The following is a 12,787-nucleotide window of genomic DNA, read 5'->3' as shown; positions in this document are numbered from 1 at the left end:
CCCTCAATCCAATGGGGCTGCGGAACGGTCTAATCAAGCTCTGGAACAGTTCCTCCGTTGCTATGTCTCAGATCACCACAATAATTGGTCTGAACTGTTACCTTGGGCAGAGTATGCTCGTAATAGTGCTATTAATGCTTCCTCCAAGTTATCCCTGTTCATGGCGAATTATGGGTTTCAACCATTCTTGTTGCCAGATTCATTCATGAATCTGTGTGGGTGCAGATTCAGGATTGCCTTCATTGATCTTAAAGTTCCAGGCTGATCGTAGGCGTCTGCACGTGCCTTCCTACCAGGTTGATGAGAGAGTTCCGCTGTCCTCCCACAACTTGAACCTTTGTGTGCCTTCCAATAAACTGGCTCCCTGTGTTGTTGGTCCTTTTTGAATACTCCGACTGGTCAATCCTGTGGCCTACGCTCTTGACCTTTCTCCTGCAATGCGCATCTCCAATGTTTTTCATGTCTTCCTCTTGAAACCATTGGTTTGTAATTGGTTTACCACTGTGTTGCCTCGTCCCCATCCTGTCTTTGTTGACAACCATGAGGAGTATGAGGTCAGCAGCATTATTGACTCTCGTATGTCCAGGGGCCGCGTACAGTATTTGGTTCACTGGAGGGGCTATGGTCTGGAGGAGCGTTCATGGGTTCTCTCCTCTGATGTTCATGCTCCCGTCCTCCTCCTTGCCTTCCATGCCCGTTTCCCCAATAAGCCTTTTGTCCTTCCGCGGGGGAGGGGTCGTTGAGGCGAGGGTACTGTCAGGGTTTTTCCCTGCTTTGTTTTTGCCATGTGCTGCTGGCAGCCATTTTACTCACCTCTCTTGCTGACTATGGTGCATACTGTGTGATGCTGCTCATTTCCTGCACTTTCTTTTATGGCCAGACTGGTGTACATCATCTTTGTGAGACAGGATGCAGTCTCAGAATTGTGATGTCATCACTTATTATTTAAAGGGCCTCTGTTCAGTATGCTTTCCCTTTGCTTTGTCTCAGACCTGTTTGTGAGAGCTCCTGTGTATTACCTGGCTGTCTGACTTCCCTTCTGGTTCTGGATACCTGGCTTGTTCCTGACCCTGCTGTTCTCCTTGTTCCCGATTCCGGATCGTCTGACTACTCGCTTTGGCTCCTGACTCAGCTCTTCTGACTACCAGCTCTGGTTTTGATTCCTGGCATGTTATTTGACTTGTGGACTTTTTATTATTTTTTGCTATTAATAAAGGTGTGATTATTTTTGCACTTCTTGTCTCAGTCTGATTCCTGGCACCCTGACAAGTTCTCCTTAAGACATGTTTCCGTCCTCCTCTTGGGTGATTACCACCACGGATGTGAGTCTGTCTGACTGAGGTACGGTGTGTGGTCCTATGAGAGCCTGAGGAACTTGGTGTCAGGAAGAAGTTTCTTCCGTTCAACATTCTTGAGTGTAGAGCTATTTAGAACACGCTTCTAGCGTAGCCCCAGCTGGGTTCCATCTGTTATATCCAATTCCAATCGGACAACATCACTACCGTGGCCTACATCAACCATCAGGGTGGCACACAGAGCTCTCTGGCGATGCAGGAGGTCTCTCGAATCCTGCTGTGGGCAGAGAGACATCACTGTCAGATCTCTGCTATCCAGAACCTAGGTGTGGAGTATTGTGAAGCGGATTTCCTGAGCAGGCAGACTCTCCACATGGGGGAATGGTCCCTAAATCAGGAGGTGTTTCTGGAGATCACTTGCAGATGAAGTGTTCCCGACATAGATCTGATGGCTTCTCGCTTCAATGCCAAGTTCTCAAGATATGGATCAAAGTCTAGAGATCCTCAAGCGGAGCTGGTGGCTAGCTTTTCCATGGAACTTCAACCTAGTGTATCTGTTTCCACCGATTGTTCTCCTGACCTTAGTGGTCGCTCGGATCAACCAGGAGGGAATACCAACTATTCTGATAGCCCCTGCATGGCCACACAGGATTTGGTACACAGGCCTAGTGACTATGTCATCTACTCCTCCTTGGTGGTAACCTCTTCTTCAGGACTTGTTGACTTAGGGCCTAGATACTCTAAGGTTCACTGCCTGGAGATTTAATAGTTGATCTTTGCTCAGAAAGACTTCTCTAGCAGGGTGATCAATACTCTTATCCAGGCTCGCAAGTCTGTCACCAAACGCATTTATTACAAGGTCTTGGAGGACTTATCTTCACTGTTTTGACCAGCAAAGTTTTTCTTAGTGAAGACTCTGCATATCCTACAGTTTCTCCAGGAGGGTCTCAGTTGATCAGATTTGCAAGGCTACAACTTGGTCTTCATTGCACACCTTTACAAAGTTTTATAAATGTGATGTTTTTGCCTCAGCGTAGGCATCCTTTGGCAGAAGGGATCTGCAAGTTGTGGTGCCTGTTAAATAGGACTATCTTCCCTACTTTTTTCCCTGGTAAACATTCGTGAACTTCACAGCTTGGGTATTGGTTTCCCATAGATTATGAATGTTCTTGTGGACTCTCACTGCCAATAGAAGGAAAATAAAATGATATGCTTACCTGATAAACTAATTTTCCTCTTGGCACTGAGAGTCCATGACCCGCCTTTATGTTATATTTGTAGTAGTGGAAGTCCTTTGCACCTCTGTACCCCTTGTATCTTTCTTCACTTTTCCTTATCCTCTGCATGAACTACTGAGAGAGTAGGGAAACTGGGAGGGATATTTGTAGCCTTCTTTGTTTGTGGCCAGGTCGAGTAATTCCCATAGGTTATGAATGTTCTTGTGAACTCTCATTGCCAAGAAGGAAATTAATTTATTAGGTAAGCATAAATTTTATTTTTATTCATAAATGCTTCCAGGAAAGGTTTGTAATGTTCTAGTACCTATTAGTAAATCTGTTCTATTGACTTATAAGCATGGCTTCCAGGAAAGGTTTGTAATGTTAGAGTACCTACTTGTAATCGGTTCTATTGGCTTATAAGCATGGCTTCCAGGAAAGGTTTGTAATGTTACAGTACCTGCTAGTAATCGGTTCTATTGGCTTATAAGCATGGCTTCCAGGAAAGGTTTGTAATGTTACAGTACCTCCTAGTAATTGGTTCTATTGGCTTATAAGCATGGCTTCCAGGAAAGGTTTGTAATGTCCCAGTACCTACTTGTAATCAGTTCTATTGGCTTTTAAGAATGGCTTCCAGGAAAGGTTTGTAATGTTCCAGTACCTGCTAGTAATCAGTTCTATTGGCTTATAAGCATGGCTTCCAGGAAAGGTTTGTAATGTTCTAGTACCTATTAGTAATCAGTTATATTGACTTGTAAGCATGGCTTCCAGAAAAGGTTTGTAATGTTCTAGTACCTGCTAGTAATCGGTTCTATTGGCTTATAAGCATGGCTTCCAGGAAAGGTTTGTAATGTTCCAGTACCTGCTAGTAATCAGTTCTATTGGCTTATAAGCATGGCTTCCAGAAAAGGTTTGTAATGTTCCAGTACCTACTAGTAATCAGTTCTATTGGCTTATAAGCATGGCTTCCAGGAAAGGTTTGTAATGTTCTAGTACCTATTAGTAATCAGTTCTATTGGCTTATAAGCATGGCTTCCAGGAAAGGTTTGTAATGTTCTAGTACCTATTAGTAATCAGTTCTATTGGCTTATAAGCATGGCTTCCAGGAAAGGTTTGTAATGTTCTAGTACCTATTAGTAATCAGTTCTATTGGCTTATAAGCATGGCTTCCAGGAAAGGTTTGTAATGTTCCATTACCTGCTAGTAATCAGTTCTATTGGCTTATAAGCATGGCTTCCAGGAAAGGTTTGTAATGTTCTAGTACCTGCTAGTAATCGGTTCTATTGGCTTATAAGCATGGCTTCCAGGAAAGGTTTGTAATGTTACAGTACCTACTAGTAATCAGTTCTATTGGCTTATAAGCATGGCTTCCAGGAAAGGTTTGTAATGTTCCAGTACCTGCTAGTAATCAGTTCTATTGGCTTATAAGCATGGCTTCCAGGAAAGGTTTGTAATGTTCTAGTACCTGCTAGTAATCAGTTCTATTGGCTTATAAGCATGGCTTCCAGGAAAGGTTTGTAATGTTCTAGTACCTATTAGTAATCAGTTCTTTTGGCTTATAAGCATGGCTTCCAGGAAAGGTTTGTAATGTTCTAGTACCTATTAGTAATCTGTTCTATTGGCTTATAAGCATGGCTTCCAGGAAAGGTTTGTAATGTTCTAGTACCTATTAGTAATCAGTTCTTTTGGCTTATAAGCATGGCTTCCTGGAAAGGTTTGTAATGTTCTAGTACCTGCTAGTAATCAGTTCTATTGGCTTATAAGCATGGCTCCCAGGAAAGGTTTGTAATGTTCCAGTACCTACTAGTAATCAGTTATATTGGCTTATACTCATGGCTTCCAGGAAAGGTTTGTAATGTTAGAGTACCTACTAGTAATCAGTTCTATTGGCTTATAAGCATGGCTTCCTGGAAAGGTTTGTAATGTTCCAGTACCTATTAGTAATCTGTTCTATTGACTTAGAAGCATGGCTTCCAGGAAAGGTTTGTAATGTTCCAGTAACTATTAGTAATCAGTTCTATTGACTTATAAGCATGGCTTCCAGGAAAGGTTTGTAATGTTCTAGTACCTATTAGTAATCTGTTCTATTGACTTAGAAGAATGGCTTCCAGGAAAGGTTTGTAATGTTACAGTACCTATTAGTAATCTGTTCTATTGACTTACGAGCATGGCTTCCAGGAAAGGTTTGTAATGTTCTAGTACCTATTAGTAATCTGTTCTATTGACTTATAAGCATGGCTTCCAGGAAAGGTTTGTAATGTTACAGTACCTGCTAGTTATCAGTTCTATTGGCTTATAAGCATGACTTCCAGGAAGGGTTTGTAATGTTCCAGTACCTGCTAGTAATCAGTTCTATTGGCTTATAAGCATGGCTTCCAGGAAAGGTTTGTAATGTTCCAGTACCTGCTAGTAATCAGTTCTATTGGCTTATAAGCATGGCTTCCAGGAAAGGTTTGTAATGTTACAGTACCTATTAGTAATCTGTTCTATTGACTTATAAGCATGGCTTCCAGGAAAGGTTTGTAATGTTCCAGTACCTGCTAGTAATCAGTTATATTGGCTTATAATCATGGCTTCCAGGAAAGGTTTGTAATGTTCCAGTACCTACTAGTAATCAGTTCTATTGGCTTATAAGCATGGCTTCCAGGAAAGGTTTGTAATGTTCCAGTACCTATTAGTAATCAATTCTATTGGCTTATAAGCATGGCTTCCAGGAAAGGTTTGTAATGTTCCAGTACCTGATAGTAATCAGTTCTATTGGCTTATAAGCATGGCTTCCAGGAAAGGTTTGTAATGTTCTAGTACCTATTAGTAATCAGTTATATTGACTTGTAAGCATGGCTTCCAGAAAAGGTTTGTAATGTTCTAGTACCTGCTAGTAATCAGTTCTATTGGCTTATAAGCATGGCTTCCAGGAAAGGTTTGTAATGTTCCAGTACCTGCTAGTAATCAGTTCTATTGGCTTATAAGCATGGCTTCCAGAAAAGGTTTGTAATGTTCCAGTACCTACTAGTAATCAGTTCTATTGGCTTATAAGCATAGCTTCCAGGAAAGGTTTGTAATGTTCTAGTACCTATTAGTGATCAGTTCTATTGGCTTATAAGCATGGCTTCCAGGAAAGGTTTGTAATGTTCTAGTACCTATTAGTAATCAGTTCTATTGGCTTATAAGCATGGCTTCCAGGAAAGGTTTGTAATGTTCTAGTACCTATTAGTAATCAGTTCTATTGGCTTATAAGCATGGCTTCCAGGAAAGGTTTGTAATGTTCCAGTACCTGCTAGTAATCAGTTCTATTGGCTTATAAGCATGGCTTCCAGGAAAGGTTTGTAATGTTCTAGTACCTGCTAGTAATCAGTTCTATTGGCTTATAAGCATGGCTTCCAGGAAAGGTTTGTAATGTTACAGTACCTACTAGTAATCAGTTCTATTGGCTTATAAGCATGGCTTCCAGGAAAGGTTTGTAATGTTCCAGTACCTGATAGTAATCAGTTCTATTGGCTTATAAGCATGGCTTCCAGGGAAGGTTTGTAATGTTCTAGTACCTGCTAGTAATCAGTTCTATTGGCTTATAAGCATGGCTTCCAGGAAAGGTTTGTAATGTTCTAGTACCTATTAGTAATCAGTTCTTTTGGCTTATAAGCATGGCTTCCAGGAAAGGTTTGTAATGTTCTAGTACCTATTAGTAATCTGTTCTAATGGCTTATAAGCATGGCTTCCAGGAAAGGTTTGTAATGTTCTAGTACCTATTAGTAATCAGTTCTTTTGGCTTATAAGCATGGCTTCCTGGAAAGGTTTGTAATGTTCTAGTACCTGCTAGTAATCAGTTCTATTGGCTTATAAGCATGGCTCCCAGGAAAGGTTTGTAATGTTCCAGTACCTACTAGTAATCAGTTATATTGGCTTATACTCATGGCTTCCAGGAAAGGTTTGTAATGTTACAGTACCTACTAGTAATCAGTTCTATTGGCTTATTAGCATGGCTTCCTGGAAAGGTTTGTAATGTTCCAGTACCTATTAGTAATCTGTTCTATTGACTTAGAAGCATGGCTTCCAGGAAAGGTTTGTAATGTTCCAGTACCTATTAGTAATCAGTTCTATTGACTTATAAGCATGGCTTCCCGGAAAGGTTTGTAATGTTCTAGTACCTATTAGTAATCTGTTCTATTGACTTAGAAGCATGTCTTCCAGGAAAGGTTTGTAATGTTACAGTACCTATTAGTAATCTGTTCTATTGACTTAAGAGCATGGCTTCCAGGAAAGGTTTGTAATGTTCTAGTACCTATTAGTAATCTGTTCTATTGACTTATAAGCATGGCTTCCAGGAAAGGTTTGTAATGTTACAGTACCTATTAGTAATCTGTTCTATTGACTTACAAGCATGACTTCCAGGAAAGGTTTGTAATGTTACAGTACCTGCTAGTAATCAGTTCTATTGGCTTATAAGCATGACTTCCAGGAAAGGTTTGTAATGTTACAGTACCTGCTAGTAATCAGTTCTATTGGCTTATAAGCATGGCTTCCAGGAAAGGTTTGTAATGTTCTAGTACCTATTAGTAATCAGTTCTTTTGGCTTATAAGCATGGCTTCCTGGAAAGGTTTGTAATGTTCTAGTACCTGCTAGTAATCTGTTCTATTGACTTAGAAGCATGGCTTCCAGGAAAGGTTTGTAATGTTACAGTACCTATTAGTAATCTGTTCTATTGACTTACAAGCATGGCTTCCAGGAAAGGTTTGTGTTCTATTGACTTATAAGCATGGCTTCCAGGAAAGGTTTGTAATGTTACAGTACCTATTAGTAATCTGTTCTATTGACTTATAAGCATGGCTTCCAGGAAAGGTTTGTAATGTTACAGTACCTATTAGTAATCTGTTCTATTGACTTACAAGCATGGCTTCCAGGAAAGGTTTGTAATGTTACAGTACCTGCTAGTAATCAGTTCTATTGGCTTATAAGCATGGCTTCCAGGAAAGGTTTGTAATGTTCTAGTACCTATTAGTAATCAGTTCTATTGGCTTATAAGCATGACTTCCAGGAAAGGTTTGTAATGTTACAGTACCTGCTAGTAATCAGTTCTATTGGCTTATAAGCTTGACTTCCAGGAAAGGTTTGTAATGTTACAGTACCTGCTAGTAATCAGTTCTATTGGCTTATAAGCATGGCTTCCAGGAAAGGTTTGTAATGTTCTAGTACCTATTAGTAATCAGTTCTATTGGCTTATAAGCATGGCTTCCAGGAAAGGTTTGTAATGTTACAGTACCTACTAGTAATCAGTTCTATTGGCTTATAAGCATGGCTTCCAGGAAAGGTTTGTAATGTTCTAGTACCTATTAGTAATCTGTTCTATTGACTTATAAGCATGGCTTCCAGTAAAGGTTTGTAATGTTACAGTACCTATTAGTAATCTGTTCTATTGACTTATAAGCATGGCTTCCAGGAAAGGTTTGTAATGTTACAGTACCTATTAGTAATCTGTTCTATTGACTTACAAGCATGGCTTCCAGGAAAGGTTTGTAATGTTACAGTACCTGCTAGTAATCAGTTCTATTGGCTTATAAGCATGGCTTCCAGGAAAGGTTTGTAATGTTCTAGTACCTATTAGTAATCAGTTCTATTGGCTTATAAGCATGACTTCCAGGAAAGGTTTGTAATGTTACAGTACCTGCTAGTAATCAGTTCTATTGGCTTATAAGCATGACTTCCAGGAAAGGTTTGTAATGTTACAGTACCTGCTAGTAATCAGTTCTATTGGCTTATAAGCATAGCTTCCAGGAAAGGTTTGTAATGTTCTAGTACCTATTAGTAATCAGTTCTATTGGCTTATAAGCATGGCTTCCAGGAAAGGTTTGTAATGTTACAGTACCTACTAGTAATCAGTTCTATTGGCTTATAAGCATGGCTTCCAGGAAAGGTTTGTAATGTTCTAGTACCTGCTAGTAATCAGTTCTATTGGCTTATAAGCATGGCTTCCAGGAAAGGTTTGTAATGTTCTAGTACCTATTAGTAATCAGTTCTATTGACTTATAAGCATGGCTTCCAGGAAAGGTTTGTAATGTTACAGTACCTACTAGTAATCATTTCTATTGGCTAATAAGCATGGCTTCCAGGAAAGGTTTGTAATGTCTCTTGATGTTACGCTTAGGTTCTGTGCACCCTTTACTTCTCTTTAGGGCTGCCATTGTGAGCGTGTATACAATGTTCCCATAGCAGTTGTAAAGTAAGCGCTCTGATTGGTGTATAGTTTGATGAGATAATTGGGTTGGTTTTGTTGCTATTGTTAGAGAAAGGACCAATGTGTCTATAGGGGCTCACAGTGATGCTTGTCTGTCTAGGGATGATACCTGTAGTTGACAAAATGTTGCAGGTGATCTGCAGTTTAAAGTCCTGTGATTTGTCTGTTCCTGCTAAGGAGGGAGTGGCCTGTGCATTAATGGCATTTGTGATACCCTAGCAAGTTGTAACTTTAGGCAGGGCCGGTGTCCTTTAGACCATGCCCAACTGTGGAGAAATATCAGTGTCCTTTAGACCTTGCCCAACTGTGGAGAAATATCAGTGTACTTTAGACCTTGACCAACTGTGGAGAAATATCAGTGTCCTTTAGACCTTGCCCAACTGTGGAGAAATATCAGTGTCCTTTAGACCTTGCCCATCTGTGGAGAAATATCAGAACACATAGGTATTGAGAAGTATTTTACTTAGTACTGTTTCTGGGAGGCAGATGTAATGCCCCTGGCTAAATAGTGACACACCTACATGGATGCGTGCTACGGTGTAATTCTGATATAAACATTAATTCATAAGTAATGGGGAGACGGTGTGACCCCCCTAACCCATGATGCTGTTACATTGCTAATCTCCTATAGAGGGTTTATCATGTGTAGAACTTGTGTCTGTGTGCAGCCCTCTCATGCTTGTTGTATTGTTGTACAGCAGTGATATCAGGTGACCCCCTTTGTTTATACCACGTAGTATTTATAATAAGTGACACTGCCCAATGCACTCTTACTCTCTTTACTACAGTATCTACATAATTCTAAATCTCTGTGTAAGTAATAAAAACTCACATGGAAAAAGATATTGATCAAGATCATACCCAAATATCCCAGTTCTACTCTTTATCATCACAAATAAGTTTGTAACATGCCCACTGCCCAGTTGAGCTTAATCTTCACTAATCCTTCTCGCTCCTCAGGTCGTGGAAAATCATTTAGACTGAAGTTCCCCACGTTACTGAACCTTGCGGGCAGCAAGCATTCTTTGCCTCAGGAAGACCCTGATGTGGTTGTGGTGGACCTTAACAAGCACAGAAGTGACTCGGTGGCTTTAGAAGAGGTGACCATGATTCCAGTAGACAACTGTATTTCCATTCAGCCAGAAGATCAGCAGGCACTGATCAGTACCACCGAGCCCAAAGTACCCAGAGAGGATGAGGAGGGCAGAGACCCAGCACTGCAGTCATCTCCCCGCACCGACAAGGACCACCTGAACCTCGATATCTCCTTCTCCAACTGCAGCCTGACACGGAGCCGTTCCCGGGAGAGCTTCTACAGCATACGCAGAGCGTCGTCTGTAGATGACATCGAAGCCATGAAAGTAGATCTGGACAAGTTCCGTAACCGCATTTCCAGTACAGGTACAGCTGAAGTAGGGTGTCTGTAGTAAATATACAGTGCTAGCCACTCCTCACTGTATATAGCCAATCACTGTATATAACCATTTACTGTATATAACCTCTTATCCAATCCTTACTGTATATAACCATTAACTGTATATAACCACTCACTGTATATAACCTCTTATCCAATCCTCACTGTATATAAACACTCACTGTATATAACCTCTTATCCAATCCTCACTCTATATAACCACTCACTGTATATAACCTCTTATCCACTCCTCACTGTATATAGCCAATCACTGTATATAACCACTCACTGTATATAACCTCTTATCAAATCCTTACTGTATATAACCACTAACTGTATATAACCACTCACTGTATATAACCTCCTATCCACTCCTCACTGTATATAGCCAATCACTGTATATAAGCACTCACTGTATATAACCTCTTATCCAATCCTTACTGTATATAAGCACTCACTGTATATAACCTCTTATCCACTCCTCACTGTTTATAACCACTCACAATATATAACCACTCACTGTATATAACCACTCACTGTATATAACCTCTTATCCAATCCTCACTGTATATAGCCAATCACTGTATATAACCTCCTATCCACTCCTCACTGTATATAACCACTCACTGTATATAACCTCTTATCCAATCCTCACTGTATATAGCCAATCACTGTATATAACCACTCACTATATATAACCTCTTATCAAATCCTTACTGTTTATAACCACTCACTGTATATAACCTCTTATCCACTCCTCACTGTATATAACCACTCACTGTATATAACCTCTTATCCACTCCTCACTGTATAAAACCACTCACTGTACATAACCACTCACTGTATATAACCTCTTATCCAATCCTCACTGTATATAACCACTAACTGTATATAAGCACTCACTGTATATAACCTCTTATCCACTCCTCACTGTATATAACCACTCACTGTATATAAGCACTCACTGTATATAACCTCTTATCAAATCCTTACTGTATATAACCACTAACTGTATATAAGCACTCACTGTATATAACCTATTATCCACTCCTCACTGTATATAACCACTCACTGTATATAACCACTCACTGTATATAACCTCTTATCCACTCCTCACTGTATATAACCACTCACTGTATATAACCACTCACTGTATATAACCTCGTATCCACTCCTCACTGTATATAACCACTCACTGTATATAATCACTCACTGTATATAACCACTCACTGTATATAACCTCTTATCCACTCCTCACTGTATATAACCACTCACTGTATATAATCACTCACTGTATATAACCACTCACTGTATATAACCTCTTATCCACTCCTCACTGTATATAACCACTCACTGTATATAACCACTTACTGTATATAACCTCTTATCCACTCCTCACTGTATATAACCACTCACTGTATATAACCACTCACTGTATATAACCTCATCCAATCCTCACTGTATATAACCACTGACTGTATATAATCACTCACTGTATATAACCACTCACTGTATATAACTTCTTATCCACTCCTCACTGTATATAACCACTCACTGTATATAACCACTCACTGTATATAACCTCTTATCCACTCATCACTGTATATAACCACTCACTGTATATAACCTCTTATCCACTCATCACTGTATATAACCACTCACTGTATATAAGCACTCACTGTATATAACCACTCACTGTATATAACCTCTTATCCACTCCTCACTGTATATAGCCACTCACTGTATATAACCACTCACTGTATATAACCTCTTATCCACTCCTTACTGTATATAACCACTCACTGTATATAACCTCTTATCCACTCCTTACTGTATATAACCACTCACTGTATATAACCACTCACTGTATATAACCTCTTATCCACTCCTTACTGTATATAACCACTCACTGTATATAACCTCTTATCCACTCCTTACTGTATATAACCACTCACTGTATATAACCACTCACTGTATATAACCTCTTATCCACTCCTTACTGTATATAACCACTCACTGTATATAACCTCTTATCCAATCATCACTGTATATAACCACTCACTGTATATAACCTCTTATCCACTCCTCACTGTATATAGCCAATCACTATATATAACCACTCACTGTATATAACCTCTTATCCAATCCTTACTGTATATAACCACTCACTGTATATAACCTCTTTTCCACTCCTCACTGTATATAACCGCTCACTGTATATAACCACTCACTGTATATAACCTCTTTTCCACTCCTCACTGTATATAACCGCTCACTGTATATAACCGCTCACTGTATATAACCTCTTATCCACTCCTCACTGTATATAATCACTCACTGTATATAACCACTCACTGTATATAACTTCTTATCCACTCCTCACTGTATATAACCCATCACTGTATATAACTTCTTATCCACTCCTCACTGTATATAACCCATCACTGTATATAACCTCTTATCCACTCCTCACTGTATATAAGCACTCACTGTATATAATCTTATCCACTCCTCGCTGTATATAACCACTCGCTGTATATAACCATTCACTGTATATAACCTCTTATCCACTCCTCACTGTATATAAGCACTCACTGTATATAATCTTATCCACTCCTCGCTGTATATAAC

At 39.6% G+C, this 12,787-nt stretch overlaps 1 protein-coding gene across 1 annotated transcript in view; it reads left to right on the top strand.

Moving 5' to 3' along the window:
• The window catches only part of KCNH2 (potassium voltage-gated channel subfamily H member 2), a 1,055,144-nt gene that overhangs the window by 455,751 nt on the left and 586,606 nt on the right, over nucleotides 1-12,787 (top strand). The window contains exons 4-5 of the mRNA XM_053713258.1: nucleotides 7,869-7,889; nucleotides 9,703-10,143. Of these exons, the coding sequence (XP_053569233.1) occupies nucleotides 7,869-7,889; nucleotides 9,703-10,143 (462 nt within the window). The remainder of the gene's footprint in view (nucleotides 1-7,868; nucleotides 7,890-9,702; nucleotides 10,144-12,787) is intronic.

Source organism: Bombina bombina, chromosome 5, assembly GCF_027579735.1.
Source record: "Bombina bombina isolate aBomBom1 chromosome 5, aBomBom1.pri, whole genome shotgun sequence".
NCBI classification, from domain to species: domain Eukaryota; kingdom Metazoa; phylum Chordata; class Amphibia; order Anura; family Bombinatoridae; genus Bombina; species Bombina bombina.
Note: the sequence above shows the minus strand (reverse complement) of the source record. Positions and strands in the feature narration are given on the sequence as shown.